This window comes from Canis aureus, chromosome 19, assembly GCF_053574225.1.
Source record: "Canis aureus isolate CA01 chromosome 19, VMU_Caureus_v.1.0, whole genome shotgun sequence".
NCBI classification, from domain to species: domain Eukaryota; kingdom Metazoa; phylum Chordata; class Mammalia; order Carnivora; family Canidae; genus Canis; species Canis aureus.
Genome location: NC_135629.1, coordinates 46,543,191 through 46,562,528, shown reverse-complemented (window position 1 = coordinate 46,562,528; position 19,338 = coordinate 46,543,191). Strand labels below are relative to the sequence as shown.

General features: G+C 53.4%; 2 protein-coding genes and 1 long non-coding RNA gene across 4 annotated transcripts; 1 reads left to right on the top strand and 2 right to left on the bottom strand.

The window, feature by feature from the left end:
• Positions 1–595: 595 nt before the first annotated feature.
• On the bottom strand, positions 596–5,863 carry CCDC194 (coiled-coil domain containing 194). Its single transcript, XM_077859464.1, has 4 exons — positions 4,962–5,863; positions 3,733–3,829; positions 3,212–3,344; positions 596–2,702 (listed from the first exon to the last, which is right to left on the bottom strand). The coding sequence occupies exons 1-4, from the start codon at positions 5,640–5,642 to the stop codon at positions 2,546–2,548; spliced, it is 1,068 nt and encodes a 355-aa protein (XP_077715590.1). The 5' UTR covers positions 5,643–5,863; the 3' UTR covers positions 596–2,545.
• Positions 3,297–8,401, top strand: LOC144290337 (uncharacterized). Its single transcript, XR_013358051.1, has 3 exons — positions 3,297–3,508; positions 4,139–4,359; positions 7,254–8,401. It is a non-coding gene; the product is annotated as an uncharacterized LOC144290337 (long non-coding RNA).
• On the bottom strand, positions 7,639–13,355 carry BST2 (bone marrow stromal cell antigen 2). 2 transcript variants are annotated; one of them, XM_077859466.1, is made up of 5 exons: positions 12,928–13,332; positions 12,051–12,126; positions 11,690–11,750; positions 11,249–11,391; positions 7,639–10,130 (listed from the first exon to the last, which is right to left on the bottom strand). In XM_077859466.1, the coding sequence occupies exons 1-4, from the start codon at positions 13,228–13,230 to the stop codon at positions 11,268–11,270; spliced, it is 564 nt and encodes a 187-aa protein (XP_077715592.1). In that variant the 5' UTR covers positions 13,231–13,332; the 3' UTR covers positions 7,639–10,130; positions 11,249–11,267. The 2 variants fall into 2 exon arrangements, with proteins under 2 accessions (XP_077715592.1, XP_077715591.1); XM_077859465.1 differs by lacking the exons at positions 7,639–10,130; positions 11,249–11,391 and having other exon boundaries at positions 11,542–11,750; positions 12,928–13,355.
• Between the last annotated feature and the right edge of the window lie 5,983 nt (positions 13,356–19,338).

The window sequence follows — 19,338 nt, the reverse complement described above, 5'->3', positions numbered from 1 at the left end:
CCCAACCACTGAGTCACCCAGGCATCCCTCTTCTCTTTCTTTCTTTCTCTTTCTTTCTTTCTTTCTTTCTTTCTTTCTTTCTTTCTTTCTCTCTTTCTTTCAAGATTTTATTTATTTATTTTAGAGAGAGAACAAGAGGGAGCAGAGAGAGAGGGACAAGTTGACTCTGCCCTGAGCGCAGAGCCCCATGTGAGGCTAGATCTCACAACACTGAGATCATGACCTGAGCTGAAACCAACAGTTGAATGGTTAACGGACTGAGCCACCCACCCATAAATAAATAAAAATTTATTTATTTTTAAGTAGCCTCAGTGCCCTACATGGGGTTTGAATTCACAACCTTGAGATCAAGAGTTGCACACTCCTTGGACTAAGGCAGCCAGGTGTCCCTGGTCCATCATTTTGTACACATGTAAATATAGTTGTAAAAAATTTCTAGAAGGGGAATTGATGGATCAAAAGATTCATGCATTTTTTATTTTGAGAGGTTCTAGAAAATTGCCCTTCCAAGTGGTTGTACCAATAAGCAGTCTCACCAGCACCATGTGGGATTATTTATTTCTCCACAGCAGTGCCAGCCCAAGGTATTTTGTAATTTGTTTTTATCTTTGCCAGACTAATGGGTACAGAGTGGTACCACATTGTTTCATTTTGCATTTCTTTTCCAGAAGTGAGGTTGGGTACTTTAAAAACATTTTTTTATTGCAATGGGGACGCCTGGGTATCTCAGTGATTGAGCATCTGTCTTTGGCTCAGGGCATGATCCCAGAGTTCCAGGATCGAGTCCCACATGGGGCTCCCTGCATGGAGCCTGCTTCTCCCTCTGCCTATGTCTCTGCCTTCTCTCGGTGTCTCTTATGAATAAATAAATATAATCTTAAAAAATTATTTTGACTGTCTATATTCTTTGTCCATTTTTCTACTGAGCTGTTTTTTGAAAAATTAATTTATAAGAGTTCTTTATGTAATAAGGAAATTAATTTATTCCTGGGTATAAATAAGTATATGAAATAGATCTAGGAAAGTTTTGGTTAATTCTTTTGGATTTTCTATATATAAGATCATATCACCAGCAGATAATAATATTAGGTTGAATTGCTTCTGAGGCTTTCCTGCCTAAAATGCCAACCTGAAACTAATCTTACGGAAGTAACACAGACTCCAATAACTGAACTCCAAAAAGTGACTGACCCAGGTCTTTAAAAAATTGCCAATCTTATGAGAGGCAAAGACAGATTGAGAAATGTTCCAGATTGAAAGAGATGAAAGACTTCACAAATACAACGTGTGAGCCAGGATATTCTTTTGTTATAAAAGACATTATGAGAACAGTTGGCAAAGTCTGATTAAAGTCTGTAGATTAGATAATGGTGTTTTATCAATGTCCACTTCCTGATGTTTGTAATTGTACTGTGATTATGTGGGAGAATGTCCTTGTTTTTAGGAAATGCATACCGAAGTGTTATGGGTAGTGAGACATCATTTCTGCAAGTTTTTCATAAAAAGTTGAGAGAGAGAGAGAGAGAGAGAGAGAGAAAGAAAGAAAAGAAAGAAAGAAAGAAAGAAAGAAGAAAACAAAGGTGGTAACATTTGTGGAATGTGGTGGAAGAATATCTAAGAATTCTTTGTACTAATCTTCCAACTTTTCTGTAAATCTGAAGTTATGTAAAATATAAGGTAAAAGACATAATTGAGCCACATGAAATTGTTGGTATTTCTATTTTTTTTCCCTATATAAACAGTGCTTACATATGATCCAAACTATAAACGCCCCACTGCTTTTCTGATATTCGTACTTCTTCCTTTTTTCCCTTGGCTAAGTGCATTTGCTAGTACTTCCAGAACAATGTTAAATACTTGACAGTGGTCATCCTCACCTTGCCCCTTATTTTGATGGCCTTTTCAGAACTTTCCTCATTTGATCCATTAGTATGGCGAATTTTATTAGCAGACTTGCGAATATTGAGCCATCCCTGCAACTCAGGGATAAGTCCCCTTTGTTGTGATGTATTTTAAAAACGTTACTTAGTTTTTTTTCTAATATTCCATTTTGAAGTTTCGTACCCTTCGCATAGTAAGAGGGGTCTGTGGTTTTCCCATTGTGCCATCTCAGTTAGTTTTTGTTGTCAAGGGTAGGGTGGCTCGCTAAACGTGGTTCCAACATTCAATTTACAGACAAGGTAAACTGAGGCCCAGAGAGGAGAAGTGACCCTTCCCGGTCACTCCTGAGCCAGGGCTGGACCCTCAGTCTTCTTGTCTGTGGGATGAAGCAACACTGTCGTTAGAAGGGACTTAAGCCCCCAAACACTATCTCTTTGTGTTATCAAACGGGCCTCAGTTTCCCTGTCTGTAAAATAAGCAGAAGATGGTTGGGGAGAGAGGGTCGAGTTTCCTTTCCGTAGCGTCCATTCAGTGGGCGTAAAGCTGAGCGTTGACGGCTGTCGACCGGCCATCTCCTCCAGCGTGGGCACCTGCACACAGGTTCCCGCAGGGCCGCGCAGCGTGTGCCCTCCTGCCTGGAGCCCCCAGCCTGCGGGGGGCCGACTCACCCTCGAGCGCGCCGCGCCGGCCGCCGGCAGCCCCCCGAGGGTCCCGGGCGAGAGCGCGAGCGGGGGCTGGGTCGGGGTCGGGGTCGGGACACGGAGCGGGATCGGGGGCGCGGCACTCTGCGCTGGGGGCCCAGCTCGGCTTCCAGGGCTTTACTGACAGGAAGTGGGGAGGGGCCCATCAGCACCTGGACCCGCGTTCCCCGAGACCTTCCAGAGAACCTCACTCCCCAGGATCCGCAATCCTTCTCCACCCCCAGCCGTTTCCGGGGCTCCTCCCCAGGGACTCCCAGCTCCTTTTCCAGGAGCTCCACCTTCAGATCCGCCGTCCCCTCTCCCCTCGCCTCCTTCCCTTCCGCTCCTCGCCCTTCCCCAGGGCCCTCCAGGGAAGCCCGACCCCAGGGACTCCCGCCCCCAGAATGCGGCCCAACCTGGGGACGCTCGCCCGCAGAGAGCCCACGTCCTTCACCGCCCCTAGGCTCCGACTCTAGGACCCGCCTCCGGCCCTCCCATCACTCAACTCCCCGAAGCCCCTCCCGCACGGCCACGCCCCTTCTCCATCCCCGGGGACGCTCCATGTGCTGATTGGTCGAAAGAACGAAGTCTTGCGCAGCTATTGGCCGCGCACCGCGCCCATCCCGCCCCGGGCCCCGCCCTTCACTCACGCGCGTTCGCGCAGCACCGCCTCCCGGGCCGCGCAAGCTTCGGCTTCGGCCTCGGCCGCGCGTGCGCGCTGCTGTGCCTCGTCCAACCGCCGCGCAGACTCCGTGGCCGCCGCCTCCCAGCGCGCCAGGGCTTCTGCGGGCGCAGGGAGTGGGTTTAGGTCCGAGCCCTCGCTCCCGCCGGGCCAACCCCGGCCTTTGAGTTTACGGTCTGCCTACGATTTGCAGCCTTGCCTCGTGCGAATTAAATTTGTGTGCTGTTTGCGTGACCTTGGCGTGTCACCTGCAGGGCTTTTCATGGTTTGTATTGCTTTTGGGAGTCGTGCACGTGGCGTTTGCATATTTTGTTGCATTTGCGTTGTTTTTGTGACATTTGCGTGGCCTTTGAGTGTTGTGTGCATTTCTTTCCTAACTTTTCATTCGCGTTTGCGTGTCGTTTAAATTACGTCTGCACCTGTGCGTGCTTTTGCGTAACCAGGAGCCTTTAGGCTCCTCCCACCCCACCCCTTGTGCCCCCAACACACCTGTGAGCGCCCCGTTCTCAGCCCCCATCTGGGTCCCCTGTGCCTTGGCCTCGTCAATCTCAGTCTTCAGGGTCATCAGTTGCGTCTGAAGCCGGCTCTGAGGAGTGGAGGGGAAGTGAGGAGAGTAGGGGGCCCGGGGGTGGGGGGGGGTGGGGGGGGTGGGCGGGAGGTGGTCGGAGAGAAGAAGTGAAGTCTCCCCTCTTTCTGGGGGCGACTGAACTGACACTGGTCACCGTGTTCCCTGAGCTTTATTTGGGATGTCCTTTGGGAGTCCTGTGGTTGTAAAACCCAGAAGTGTGACAGCTGGTCTGTCCAGGTTCACCAACCCCCTACCCCAAACCACCAGATGTGGAAACGGTTTAGGTCTGCGGTCACACTCGGGTTCTTCAATTCTACCCACTTCTAGATTCACTGACTGGGGGTTTCAGCCCAACACAAGCCAGTTTGGTGGTTGACAATGTTTGGGTTTCTGGAGGATGCTACTTCAGCTCTGGGAGACGTTCTTCAAAACCACTGGCCTGCCCGGCCTCCTCAACACATCTCCCACTGAGGGGCAGAGTCAGAATTTGAACCTAGAGCAGCTGCTTTTAACCTCAGTGGCCTCAGGCCCTTCCCTGAGGCAGGCAGGTAAAGGACAGAGGTCTGTTTTGATTTCTAGAATTCACACACTGCTCAACTCCTGCTGGGCCTGGTACACAGAGACACAGGGCGGTCAGTAAATGAAAGATCGGGACCTTGAGGATGGTTCTTTTGCAAGGCCCAGGGCTGAGAAGGGTTAAGAAAGAGTTGGAAGGGGTAGCCAGAGGAAAAGGAAGGACCTGGCCAGTACCTCCCCCAAGAGGCCAACTTTAGCTTCCTAATTACAGGTGACATGAATGTCCCTCTCTCGAAATAGGGCTTTTGGGCCACTGGCTGGGGGAGGTTGAGTGGGCACCCAGGGGGAGGGTTAGCACAGGGCCTCCCCAGGTGGGCTCAGGGTCTGGGGCTTCCCTAGCCACCACCAGCTCTTAGGCAGATAGCAGAGAACTGGGGGCTTCCTTGGTCAGAGGTAGACCCCAGGGGGAACCGGTATTGTAGGATCTGGAAGGGACGACGGGTGCTCTTCTCGTCTGCCTCCCTCATTTGAAGAATTAGGGAAACTACTGCACAGGGGGGCGGCCCCGGGGCTGTGTGTGCGCGCCCTCTCCCCTGTTTCCCGGATACCCTGGCCCACCACCCTGCCCACCTACCTGGCGGCCCTGGCAGGCCCGTAGTGCCTCCTCCAGCTCCCCGCGGGCGCGGTTGGCCTGGTCCAGCCGCCGGGCCAGGGCATCCCCACGCCGGGTAGCCTCGGCCAGCCGCCGCTGTAGGTCCTCGACCTCGGGCGCCAGGTCCCTGGGGGGCGCCGTGGCGTTGGCCCCTGGCTCGGGGCAGCGAGGCCCCCGGGAGGCCGCCGAGGCCAGGTTCCAGGCCAGCAGGGCCGCCCCGGCCGCCGCGGCCGCCAGGAACACCGCGGCCCCGCACAGGGCCAGCACCCGCCAGGCGCGGCCCGGCTCCGGCCCCGGCTCGGCCATGCCGCCGTCCACAGCTCTGGCCCCAGACAGCCTCGAGCAGCTAATTGGCACCTTGGGGCGCCAGGGACACCCACGGTTCCGCCCCTCCCGGCCGTGGCTTCCCGAGTCCGCAGGGAGGGGGCTGGACCCCCGCCAGGGGCCAGCCTGGGCTCCCCGAGCCCAGGGCGGGGTTGGGGGTCCCGGGTTCCAGTCCCGCCTCTGCACCCCATGTGCTGTCCTCTGAGCCTCAGAGTCTGCCCCGCCGTGAAGTGGGAGCGGCCGTAGCTCTTGCCCCCCGGGGCCCAGTGGGTACCATGAGGGCACCTGTGCCCAGCACCCATCTGCATTGGGGGTACTCGGTAAGGATCCCCATTCCATTCATGGAAACACTGAGGCTACAAGAGGGAGGCTACCGCCTGGCTCCACGCCCTCGGTGCTGGCTGTGAGGGTCAGGGGTAGACCCACGGGGGACACCCCCCCCCCCCGCCCCCTGCCCGGTCCCATCGGGCCGCCAGGGGGCGACCTTACACCGCGAATCAGATCCAGGCCAGTCTAGGAGCCTCCTCCCCAACTTCCCCTCCTCCTCTGCTTCACCTTCCTCCCCCAGCTCCCCTGCCCCTCCTCCTCCCTTCTTCCTCTCTCCTCCCTTCCTCCCTGTCCTCCCTTCTTCCCCCCTCCTCTTCCTTTCTCCTCCCTTCCTCCTCCTCCTCCCCCTCCTCCTCTTCTTCCTCTCTCCTCCCTTCCTCCCCCTCCTCCCTTCCTCCTCCTCTCCCTCTTTTCCCTCCTTTCCCCTCCTTCTCTTTTCACCTCTGGCCCCTCCTCCACTTCCTTCTCCCCTTCCCCTCCTCTTCCTCTTTCCCTTGTGCTAGGGTGACTCCCAGCCAGCCCTGTGCAAAGAATTGCACCAAGAGTAGAGCAACAAGCAGCAGAGAATTTATTCACTCTCCAGGGGAGGAGAGGGGCCAGACGTCAGGAGAGATGGGGAGTTTCTGCTACTCTGGGCCTTTTAAGGGGTTTTAAGGGTGTCAGAAGGTGGCAGCTGCACCCGGTGGGGGGGGGGGGAGTTGTGAGGAGGAGTTGACACCTGGCCAGGTAGAGCAGGAGGTGACATGCTTCTTGGGGCGGGGGTAGGGTGGGGGCTCTGTCCGGGCTTGTCTGGGATGTGGTTGTGGTTGGGCTAGAGAAGACTATGTTGTGTAGCTGTGGTCTATTTTCTGGGAATGAGGGGACCATTTCCTGGAAAAACCAAGAGTCAGGGTCAAGTACAGACACCTGTGAGTTTTATCTGTGGGCTTGATAGGTGGCTTTGTTTGTTTCTTTTTCTTTTTTTAAGATTTTATTTATTTATTCATGAAAGATACACAGAGAGGCAGAGACCCAGGCAGAGGGAGAAGCAGGCTCCACGCAGGGAGCCCAATGTGGGACTCGATCCCGGGACTCCAGGATCACACCCTGGGCCAAAGGCAGGGGCTAAACCGCTGAGCCACCCTGGGATCCCTGTTTGTTTCTTTTTAAAGATTTTGATTTATTTATGAGAGACACACAGAGAGAGGCAGAGACACAGACAGAGAGAGAAGCAGGCTCCCTGCAGGGAGCCCGACGTGGGACTCAATCCCAGAACCCTGGGATCATGACCTGAGCCAAAGACAGATGCCCAACCACTGAGCAACCCAGGTGGCCCAAGGAGGGGGCTTTGGATAGTACCCTTTCACCTTCAAGTCCCCTATGTCTTTATTTGCTCCTTGTGGACCCTCTTCAGACCTCCTCTTCTGGCAAACACTTTGGCATCCCAGGGCCTTCGCATTGGCTCTTTGCTCTGTCTGAGCACCCTGTCCTCTCTCTTTGCCCAGCTAACTGTTCCTTACAAGCTCCCCCCACCCCTACCCCTGACTGGTGTTTCTCCTCCTCTAGAACCCTTCCCCTTCCCTACTAACTCAAGCCCCTTTTGACTAACTCTCTGAGCTCTTCTGCAATTTTATCTTTTACAAGTTTGAGTCCCAGCTGCCCGCACCATCAGACTGGGGGAGCTCCTAGAATGCAAAGCCTGCATCTGCCTCTTTCCCTGCTGCCGCACATTCGTCATGCAGTAAATGTGAGCCGTGTCCTCCCCATCCCTGTGCCCCTCTTCCACATGAAGAAACCAGAGCCCAGAGAGGCCAAGTCACAGGGCAGGGTCACACAGCAGCCTCTGGTCACTACCAGATTCCCTCTGGAGCTGGAGCCCCCACAGACCTGCAGGACCCCTCTGACCTGACTTGTCAACCCTCCACTGGGTCACAGCCAGCGAGGGAAAAGGGGTGTTGGGGAGTAAGAATTTCCTGTCCCCTTCTAGATCCTTCTAGCTGGACTAAGAATCAAATTGACATGAGACAGGTTAACAAGAAAAAATCAAATTTAATTTCATATGGAAACAGACACGGAAACTTCCAAAGGCAGGCAAAATCAGGTTTATACATCATTCTAAACTACAGAGAGGAGGAAGTAAGGGTCTGGAACTTCATAGGGAAGGAATACAATTCACAGGAAGATGTCTAGTAATGTATTCTAGGCCACTCAGAGAGAATGGGACACCCAGGATTTTGATCAAATAGGCCTTGTGAGGTTTCTCCCTGTCTACCATATTCAATTCACAGTATGATGTAGTTATCTATTGGTGAGAACTCTCTTCCTGGGGCAGTTCCTCTGTTTAAATCCTTTTTAGGCAATCATGGGGGAGGAATGAGCTTTTGCTGAATATGCTGGGTTTTGATTGCTTTTTGTTATTTTATTTTTTAATCAGAATATTTTATTTTGTTTTATTTATTTTATTTAAGATTTTATTTATTTATTCATGAGAGACAGAGAGGCAGAGCATAGGTAGAGGGAGTGCTTGCAGGCTCCATGCAGCAAGCCCAATATGGGACTGGATCCTGGGATTCTGGGATCTCGCCCTGAGTCAATGGTAGATGGTCAACCCCTGAACCACCCAGGCATCCCCAGAACATTTTATTTTATTTTTTAAGTCGGCTCTACACCCAAGTTTGTGGAGCTCAAACTCACAACCCTGAGATCAAGAGTCTCAGGCTCTACAGACTGAGCCAGCCGGGCACCCCTTGATTGCTTTTTTTTTTTTTTAATTTTTACTTATTTATGATAGTCATCACACACAGAGAGAGAGAGAGAGAGAGAGAGAGAGGCAGAGACACAGGCAGAGGGAGAAGCAGGCTCAATGCACCGGGAGCCCGACGTGGGATTCGATCCCGGGTCTCCAGGATCGCGCCCTGGGCCAAAGGCAGACGCCAGACCGCTGCGCCACCCAGGGATCCCGTGCTTTTTTTAACTCAAAGTAGTCTTCTTCATGCCAAAGCGGCCCATTTGGGCAGTCTGCCCTTGGCCCCTACAAGGCATTTTAGGAAGGAGAGGTTTTTTTTTTTTTTTTTTTTTTTTTTTAAAGATTTGTTTATTTATGAGAGACACAGAGAGGCAGAGACACAGGCAGAGGGGGAAGCAGGCTACTCACAGGGAGCCCCATGTGGGACTCCATCCCCGGACCCAGGATCACGCTGTGAGCCAAAGGCAGACGCTCAACCGCTGAGCCACCCAGGCGTCCCCAGGAGAGGTTTATACTCAGCCATGTAGGAGGGTTTGGGAGAAGAGACTGATTGGCTTGAATCCATCATATTGGACAAACCTGTTCTTGGGCACCATGGAAACAAACAGCCCAGGCATGGGGGTGGGGGGGGCGGAGGATGGTGGTGGATGTGAAGCCAACTCAGCCCCTCCCGCCTGTCCAGTAGTCACTAAGTCTTAGCAAGCACCCATAGCTCGAGTGACTGATTAACCAAACCTTTCTTTGTATATTTATAGGTCCTGCATTCTTTCTTAGAGCAGAGCACTTCTACACTCTGTCACCAGGCTCTCCTGCACCCCTGGCCCCCCAGAACCAAGGAACCGGAATCCCTTGCCCAACCTGTGAGCACCACAGTAACATCTGTAGCTGGCACAGGCAAGACTGCACATAATCTAGATCGCAGGCTGCAGCACTCCCTTAGCCGATTAACTGCCCCTAAGTCCCTTTAAAAATCTCTGGGCCAGGCAGAAACTTCTGAGTGGCTTTTGGGCTCTGAGTCCCTCTCCCCAGGTGGCCAGCCCCCTGAATAAAGCTCCTGTACCTTTCCAGTCAGGACCCATCTCTGGAATATTTGCCTTTCTGGCTTCTGTAACAGTTTGGGGGGGGGGCAGGTCACGTGAGAAGGACTCACTTCTGGGAATCGGAGGTTTCAATTTCCCCACTCCCCCCAGCAGCTCAGAAGCTCTGAGGAAGTCCGGGAATTTTTCTGGATTTCAGTTTCCCTGTTTGTTAGATGGGGCGGTTAACTGGGGGGTGAAATGACTCCGTCATCCTAAAGCGACCTCAAGCAAGCTAGGGACACAGAAGTGAGGAAGAGGAGAACCGTCTCTAGAGCAGTTTCTCACAGGAAGTGAATCTGCACACCCCCCCCCCCCCCCCGCAGTGGGGGCGCTTGGCAATGTCTGAAGGCATTTTCTGTTGTTGTCACAAGGTAGGGGTACAGGCATCTGGTGGGTAGAGACCAGGGATGTTGCTCAAGATCCTACAGCACCCAGGGCGGCCCCCACCGCAGACAGAGCACAACCCAGCAGTGCTGACAGACCCAAAGGGCCTGGCTCCGGTGCCACCGGCAGGAAGTCGCCTGGACAATAGTTGGGATTCCAGAAGGACTTGGAGAAAGGGAGATAACAGAGGAGGAAGGGCTGAGGGAGCCTGGGAGGATCCATGCAAGTAGATGAAGAGTCTATGGAGACAGCAGCTCTCAATTTTGAAGAAGCAGAGAGACTCTCTGGAGGAGGGGTTCCCAGCGCTGGACACTGCAGGAGGAATAAGAGTTTGGAGTGGGGCCCTGTCACAAAGGCCTGGGCTGTGTGTGTCTGCAGATCCAGGCTTGAATCCTGGCCCCGAATTTTCTGTGGGATGGGATTGGGCACTACGACAAGATGTCCCCCTGCCATAGCCTTGGTTTCCCCATTGGAATAGGCATCAGGGGAAGATCCAGTGAGGAAAAGAGGGGAGATGAGAGTTGATGACTAGGATGCCCGGCATACAGGGAGTGCTGATGAGGGTGTAGAGTCCTGTAAGCTGATCCCAGTGAAGAGCTCCAGGGAGGCAGGGGGATGGTGCCTGCCGGAACCCTAAGGGTTCCTGGGAACGTTCTGGAGCAGGGAAGCTTGGGTGTGGACCCTCACCTGCAGGACAGGCCCCAGATGCATGAGGGTGACATAAACACTCCAGAAACTTCAGGGTAAGGTATTTCCCCCCCATAGAGGTGTTTACTTTTTGGAGTTCTAAGACTTCAGAAGACAGTGAACTTCTGGAAACCATGACATCGAGAAATAGGTACTCCCCCCACCCCATGCCCTGCCCAGCTCTGGGGGGAGGTGGGGTCGGTGGGGGGAGGCAACCCTGGGCCAACCCCCCTGCTTGTCCATCCCCCAGCCTGCTCCTTGTCCGTCGTCCCCCTCCCCTGCCCCTGCTACCTCGCCCACCTCCCCCTAACCGTACTGCCATGTGGCCCCCTCAGAACTGGTCTGGTCAGGGAAGCCTTGAAGGGGAAAACAGAACAGGAACCAGCCCCAGCTGTGGGCTAAGAGACACCATTACAGGGACTCAGGGCTGAGGGCGAGGGGGACAGAAGGCGGCCAGCCCCCTACTCTGTGCCCTCCCCCTCCTAGAGACCCTTCTCTGTGTCCTTTTTTTTTTAATTTTTTTTTTTAATTTTTATTTATTTATGATAGTCACAGAGAGAGAAAGAGAGAGAGGCAGAGACAGGCAGAGGGAGAAGCAGGCTCCATGCACCGGGAGCCCGTCTTCTCTGTGTCCTGTCCACTACCCTGTCGGCAGGCCACCTCCCCAGACCCTGGCCCATCCCGGACTCCCTCCCCCCTTCTGTCCCCAGCTTTCTTCTACCCCAGGCCACCCGCCTTCTTACCGGCAGGCCTCCTGGGACCTCAGGCCAGCAGAGCCCTAAGGCCTAGGAGCAGGTACACGGGGACCACCACGGAGCCGGGGGATGCCTTCAAGGAGCTGACGGAGCTGGTTTCCCTTTCCTTGCTTGAGGCCTCCTTCCCTTCTCTGGAGAAAATGTGGGGAGAACTGAAGCAGCTGCTGGGCCTGGTTCTACCAGGTCTGGGCTGGTGACTCCTCAGAGTCTCCCCCTCCTCCCCGACCAAGTCAGTGGGAAGGAGAGTGGGGAGCAGTCACTCAAGGCTCGTGCGACCAGAGGCACCAGGCTGGGGTTCAAACTTTGTGTCCTGAGCAATGGGGATTTCCCAAGCAAAGGGAAGCCTGGGTCTTGGGGGGGGGGTTGGGATGGTCTTGGGGTAAGACAAATGGGCAGGAGAGGGGTATGGTCAGGGGCCGGGGCTCAGACCTTAGCTGCTTCACCTCCTCCAAAGCGGCCTGCAGCTGCTGCTTCAATGTCTCGATCTCTCCTAAGGTGGGACAGGATCATGGGGCCATGTCAGCAGAGTGGCAGTGGCCTGGACAAGGTGTGACAAGTGGCCACATCCTTCACCTGGCTCTACCCTGGGACGTGACACGCCCTCCAGCCCCACCATTGTGCCATCCCACCTTGGAATTCTGGGCCACTCCTTTCCCCTCCTCCACTGGATTCCAGCCACTCCCTGGGGACCCCAACCCTGGGATCCTCCCTCTCCCCTCCCCTTCACTGCCTGACCCACCCCTCCCAATCCCCCTCCATGGAACCCAAAGAACCCTTTGTTCTTTCTCACCCTGAAGTTTCTCTCCTCGGGTGAGCTGCTCCTGACCCCAGGCCTTCTCCTTCACCAGGGAAGCTGACAGGGTCACCTGGATGCGGGGGTGGGGGTGGGGTGGGGGTGTGTCAGAGACTGGGGTTCTGGCAGCTGCTGCTCCGGGCCCCAGAAGGGGGTCAGAAGGGCCCGGGGCCAAACCTCTTTCAGGTTTCCCTCCAGCCCTCCCTGCACCCCAGTCTCCCACCTTCAAGAATGACCACAACCTCCCTCTCTCCCAGGGCACCTCAGGATTCCATCCTCGAAAGAGGGGAGGCTCCCCTACATGGGAATTTGGAGGCCTCCCCATGCCCAAACCCTAGGAGAAACTCCTAGACCCTGTGGGCTATTGCCCAAGATTTAGAACACCCCCCACCCAAACCCAGAACACAGGGGGATTTCCAAGGCCAAGTTGGATGTTGGTGAGAGTTTCAAGGTCCCCCAGGTCAGGACCCACTTGAAAGTTTCAAAGTCTCTCCCAGATGGGAGTAGATATATGGAGAGTCCCACCCTTCTTTACGGTGTGATGAGGTCCCCATCCCAAGCCCTAGCTGGGATTTCTGCTGCCCAAGACTGGGGCAGAGAGGAGTTTCTAGCTCTCCTGTACCAGGTTGGAGATTCTTCCCACATCCTAGCGGGGATTTGGGTACTCTGGGCAGTTTGAAGGGCCTGCCCTACACCAGCACTGCTGAGAAAGTTTAGAGATCCCCCAAGCCCTAGTGGGGAAACTCAACTCCCGATGCGGGACTCTGGGGGCAGTTTCAACTTCTATCTCCATCTCCATCTCCGTCTCTGTCTCCATCTAGACCTGGGGGGCCACGCAGGCACGGGGCCCTCTCCGAGAGTTGCCATCTCTTACCACAGTCTTGTTGCAGGTGGTAGCCTGGTCCATGGTCCCCTGTAACGCTTGCCGGGTTTGGGTTAGTTGGCGCTCCAGGAGGCTGGTGACATTGTGACACTCCTGCTCTACTAGGAGGCCATCCCGGCAGGCTTTGCTGTTGGTCTTGACAACAAAGATGATCAGAGCCACAGACAGACCCATCACCACTGGGATCCACAAGATGCCCAGCCACTCCAGCCAGCTCAGCTTCTGACTTGATGACATTGACTCTGACTCGTCAGTTATGGGCACAGGCCAGTAGTGGTAAAGCGTAGGTGCCATGTAGATCTGCTCACTAATGTAGTGAGTTTGGGCGGGAGTTAGGGGAGGACGCTGGAAACCTTTGGCTGGGGCTACCCCCTGATTAGCATAGGAGCCATCCTGACCAATAATAAGGACCCAGAGAGTCCTCTCGAGGGGGGCATCTGCCGGCAGAAAACAGTTTAGGCTTTCAGTTTCGATTTCCCAGAGGAAAATGTGGGTTGCTTGTGCTGAATTGAAACCTTGAGATTTGGGATGTCTGGGTGGCTCAGTCAGTGATTGATGGTCTGCCTTTGGCTCAGGTCATGATCCGGGGTCCCAGGATTGAGTCCAGCATGGGGCTCCCTGCGAGAAGCCTGCTTCTCCCTCTGCCTGTGTCTCTCTGCCTCTCTCTGTGTGTGTCTCTCATGAATAAATAAATAAAAGTTTTATTATAAAATTAAATAATTTTATACTCCAGGACCATGCCCCGGGCCGAAGGCAGACGCCCAACTGCTGAGCTACTCAGGTGTCCCAAATAAATGAAATCTTGAAAAAAAAAAAAAAAGGAAACCTTGATTTTTTTCTTGTTTGGTGAGGGTGGGTGGGGGGGGGTCGCCGTGAGATCCTGAGGGAGGGATCTGCCTGGACACCCGCATGCAGCTGGGGGTGACAACTGTAGTTACTGAGCATCTCATGCATGTCAGCCTTGTGTTCATGTGTCCCAGGACCTGAAGAAACAGAAGCTGCCGTTGGTTCAGCTCCAAGCGGAGGAAACTGAGGCCAAGAAGTGTGTGGTAGACTGGGGGCAGGGCTTGGCTCTGACTCAAGAGGGGGTCTCTGTGGTGGTGACCCAGCAGGGGTTCTTGCATCCCTGTGCCCAGCCCACTGAGGGGACCACAGGGATCTGTGGAGGGAGGGTGTCTGAGGAGGGACCTAAGGCTGCTCTGGATGGGGACCCCCTGGATGCATGTAGTTCCCTCATTTGGCCCCCAGGGATGCCCCAGCCAACAAATAGGGTCGCCCAGATTACATCTTGGCTCCTGCAGGGAATAGGCTCCTACCTCTAGAATCTGCCTCTGCCATCCCAGGACACCAAGAAAACCCTCTGGACCTCAGTTTTCCCATCTGTAAAATGGGGGAGGGGGCGATAACAGGAGCAGCCTCATCAGGAGTGGCCAGTGAGGAGTTTCTAGTAAAGTGCCTTGACAACCAGGAGGCACTCAATGGATGTGTGGGACAGGGCAGGAGGAAAGGTGAGTGACACAGAAATATGCCCATGGACGGAGAAGCACATTTTGAGGAAAGACAATTCAGTCCATCTGGGGACATGCTGGACCCAAAGTGCTCTCGGGGAGTGTCCAAGGAGAGGCCTCAGAAGGGGGCTGGACCCTGGAGGGAAGCTACACTGCCCTCCACTCCGCATGGCTGGGAGAGCCAGAGCTTCTTGCTGGAAATCAGCCTGCTGAGAGGCTCCCACCTGCTGGCCGTGGCAGCTGGAAGGTAGTTGGGTGCTTTTCCTGTGGCTTCTTCAGCTACAGCCAGACCATGACCCGGATCCCAACCCAGGTTGGGTCAGCCATTTCCGGTGTGTGTGATGAGCTGGGCCAGAAGGCGAGCAGGGCCACAGCCAGGGTCCCAGGCCTCCTAGAAGGCCTGGAGACGTATCTCTAGGCCCCCATTAGACATGCTCTGCCAAGAAGTCCCCATGAAAGCCACTCAGCAGCCAAATAGCAGAGGATGAGCAATGGTCTTGCTGAAGAGGCCCAGGGGGAGCTTGAAAAGGGCCCTCCCTCCCTAGCCAGGACCCCCAGATGCAAACATAAGACCGTCGGCAAAGCTGGCTTCGGGCTGTCCTGGTCTTCAAACCTTTGGGGTCACCTTGAGACTAAAATTCCAGGTCAGAGGCCAAGGCTGTGTGTGAACAGCCCTTCCTCTTGTAGGACCTGAACAAGCAACTTCCTCTCAGCCTCGGTTTCTGTAGCTGTAAAATGGGGATGATACAAATGAAGCCTTTCAGTGGGCCCTTATATTTTGCAACTGAGGCAAGTGCCTTACTCGTCTCGCTCTAGCCCCAGCTCTGCTGACATGAAGTTTTCCCTCTAAAATTCCAAGGGGAACAGGCTGCTGTTTTTCTGACTTTAGCTTCGTTACTTTTTTTTTAAGTATTATTTTGTCTTAAAATAGTTTTGAATTTGCAGAAAAATGGTGAAGACATACAAAAATGTTCCATATGCCCCCACTTCCAGTTCCTCAGACTTCTAATATTTTACAGTGGTATGGTGCATCTGTTTTATTTTTATTTTTAAAGATTGTATTTATTTGACAGAGAGAGAGAGTGAGAGAGAGAGCACGAGCACAAGCAGGAACAGCTGCAGAGGGAGAGGGAGAAGCAGGCTCTCCACAGAGTAGGGAGCCCAAGGTGGGGCTTGATCCCAGGTTCTGGTCCTGGCTTCTTTCTTTTAGGGAGAGAGAGAGAGAGAGAGAGAGAGAGAGAGAGAGAGCGCGCACACTGTGGAGGGGCAGAGGGAGAGGGAAAGAGAATCTCAAGCAGACTCCATACTGAGTGTGGAGCCTGACTCGGCGCTTGATCCCATTACCCTGAAATAGTGACCTGAGCCAAAACAGAGTTTTTTTAAATGCCTTTTCTATGATACAGGACTCCATGTTACATTTAGTTGTCACATCTCCTTAGGCCCTTCTGGACTGAGACAGTCTCAGACTGGGACACCTGGATGGCTCAGCGGTTGAGCGTCTGCCTTGGGCTCAGGGTGTGATCCCAGGGTTCTGGGATCGAGTCCCTCACTGGGCTCCCTGCAGGGAGCCTGCTTCTCTCTCTGCCTATGTCTCTGCCTTTCTCTCTGTGTCTCTCATGAATAAATAAAATCTTAAAAAAAAAAAGGCAGTTTCAGACTTTCTTGTTTTTGATGACCTTGACAGTTTTGAGCAGAACCGGTGAGGTGTTTTGTAGGATGCTCCCCAGTTGTGATTTGTCTGCTGTTTTTTCAAGCTTGGCCTGGGGTGACAGGTTGTGGGGAGGACGGCAGAGGTGAAGTTCCCTTCACACTACATCCAGGGGACATGCCATCAGCTTGACTTTTCACTGAGATGTTGACCTAGATGGCCTGGTTGAGGTGGCCTCTGTCAGGTGCCTCCACTGCTAAGTTACTTCCTTTACCCGGTTGGTGCTATGCTCTGTGGGAGGAAGTTAGTGTGGGCATCTCTCATCTAAACCCACATCTGGGGCAGGAAGGAAGGGTGCACACGCAGGGCTTTTTCTTTTGTGGTTAATCTTGAGAAAATAATGTAGGGACACCAGCGAAACAAACTTCTTAAAGGACAAAAAGGTCATCCACAATCCTGCTCCCCTCACTCAGCTCTTTTGTCTCTTTTTGTTTGTTAAATTACACATATATTTCATTGTGTTGACCAAATGCCTTACCTTGTTGTATAATGCCTTGCTCTTGAGATGTTTCAGTTGTGCATGGCCCTGAGTGGGTGACAGAGGTCATCTCCAGGCTTGTAGGAAGACACCGGCCCAAGGATTCTCACTCAGGGGTGATTCTGTCTCCAGGGGACATCGGGAGATAGTTTTCTTTTTCTTTCTTTCTTTCTTTTCTTTCTTTTTCTTCTTTCTTTCTTCTTTTTTTCTTCTTTCTTTCTTCTTTCTTTTCTTTCTTTCTGCCTTTCTTTCTTGATCTATTTATTTGAGAGAGAGAAAGAGAGAGAGAATGAATGAATGGGAGGGGGAGGGGGAAGAAGAGAGAATCTCAAGTAGACTCACACTAAGCATGGAGCCTGACATGGGGCTGGGTCCCAGGACCCTGACTGAGATCACAACCTGAGTGGAAACCAAGAGACAGACGCTTAACCTACCGCACCACCCAGGTGCCCCTGGAGATAGTTTCGATGGTCAGGAACTTCATATTGGGGTTGAGGGGAAGGGCACTACTGGCATCTGGTGGGGAGAGGTGAGGGATGCTGCTCAGCACCCCACAGCACCCAGGACAGCCCTGAGGTGGAGAATGATGCCGGGAGTCAGATTTGGAGTCAGCTGGGCTCAGTCCGCTCAGCCCTGGGCTCCTCCACCTGCCGAGCCTGCTTGCTTGTAGGTTGGCTGTGACAGCGGCTGCCCCAGCTGCTCTGAGGACCCGACAGGCGCTTAGCTCAGTGTTCAGCTCCTCCCCACTGCCTGCGAGGTCGTCCACCTGTGTCATCCTTTGATAAGTTGTGGATCGATGTGATCTTTCTTTAGACTGAATTCCCAGGAGTGGAGTTACCGGGTCCTCGGACTCTCACTTTCCCTAAAGAACAATCTAGAATTTAGTCTGTTCCTGCCCCTGCAGGGAGTGGATGATCCTCTCTCCTCATATCAGACATCCTGTTTCCTTCTAGCTCCTTCCTGTTCCTGTTCCAGCAGCACCGGGTAGGACTGGCTGGCTTCAGGGTGACCTCCACCCACTGAGGCCATTTCCCTGGGTCCATAGTTCAATCAGTGCCAGCTTCTCACCCGGCCTCAGGGCTGAATGTTGGCGATCAAAGCATGTTTCTTGTTGGAGAAGGTCATCGAGAAGATGTGTGGGTTGGTTGACCAATGAGCTGGACCCAGTTGTTCTGAGGCTCCTCACCCCCTCCCCATCCCCTGTCCTTGGAGGGTACCTTCTGCTTATTTTTCCTACACGAGGAGCCACTTCAAGGACATAACCTTGTGAGAAAGCAAGGTGTTGTTGAGACTATCTGGGCTGTATATGTGGGTGAACCTCGCTGAGGTCTCTGCAGAAACTCTTAAGATTCTAGTGGGTGGGTGAAGAGATCTCCCCATCTTCCCACTCAAGACAAATCTCATAAGTAAGCTCCCCTCCTTATTAAGCCTGCCACCTACCTGATCTGGAGCAGTCTGCCTTTTTCTATCGTCTCTCCTCGCCCTCTATGAATGCAGCCAATTTCAGATCTGACTCGGGGACGTCTGGAGGTTGGGAGCCAACAATGGTGTCAGACCGCTGGGAGGCCAGAAAACGGGCCTTGGGAAAGAGGCACCTGCAGAGATAATGCCGAGTTGACCATCAACCTGGATGTGGGGAAGGGTGGCTCCTATGTCAGAGGCCTGTGGATGGCCATGTGAGTCTGGAGACATCCCGAACACTCTGGGTGGTCTAATGCACACAACGTACAGGGGCAGAGAAGGGAAGGGCGGCTGGCCATTGATGCCCAAGGAAAGGCTGAAGCCAGATTTTATTTTATTAAAAAATATTTTATTTATTTATGAGAGAGAGAGAGAGAGAGAAAGAGGCAGAGACACAGGCAGAGGGAGAAGCAGGCTCCATGCAGAAAGCCTGACGTGGGACTCCATCCCAGATCTCACCCTGGGCTGAAGGCAGCGCTAAACCGCTGAGCCACCCAGGCTACCCCTAAAGCTGGATTTTAAAGTTGGAAGGAGAGCTGAGATTAGAGGAGGATATGTGGTGTCCTCTACTCTGCTGGCTTCAGGGCTGGAAGATGAGGTAGAGAGCAGGATTGTAAGCTGGACGCCATTGCGTGTTTTTTTTTTTTTTAAGATTTATTTATTTATTCAAGAGAGACACAGACTGAGAGAGAGAGGCAGAGACATAGGCAGAGGGAGACGCAGGCTCCCTGCAGAGAGCCCAATACGGAATCCATCCCGGATCCCAGGATTACGACCTGAGCCGAAGGCAGGCGCCCAACCACTGAGCAACCCAGGTGTCCCTGCATGCTGTTCTGCAAAGCTAGGAAGGTGGGGCAATCAGTGGGGCAGCTCCCCAACTGGGAAATGTACAAGATAAGAGAATATACTCCCCCTGAACTTATGGACATGGCTGCCAAGTCCCAGCAAAAGGCCCAGAAAAGTATCCAGGCATGGGTAGTGCACCTATGGGATCCAGGGGGTGATGGAGTTTCTCTTACAGCACAGGAGGCTGAGAAAATGAGCAGCACCACCACTCACCCTGCCTCCTGATAGCACCTGTGTGGTGCTCAGGGAGAGCTCAAGGTACTCACTCCCTTAGAGATTAGATTATTTTAGCCTGCAGGGAGGCTTCACCCAATGAGGGGGACCTCCCTGGGCATGGAGCCCTGGAAATCTATAGAAGAGGTACGGCAAGTTCTTAGGGAGTCAGGAATGAAACAGGCCAT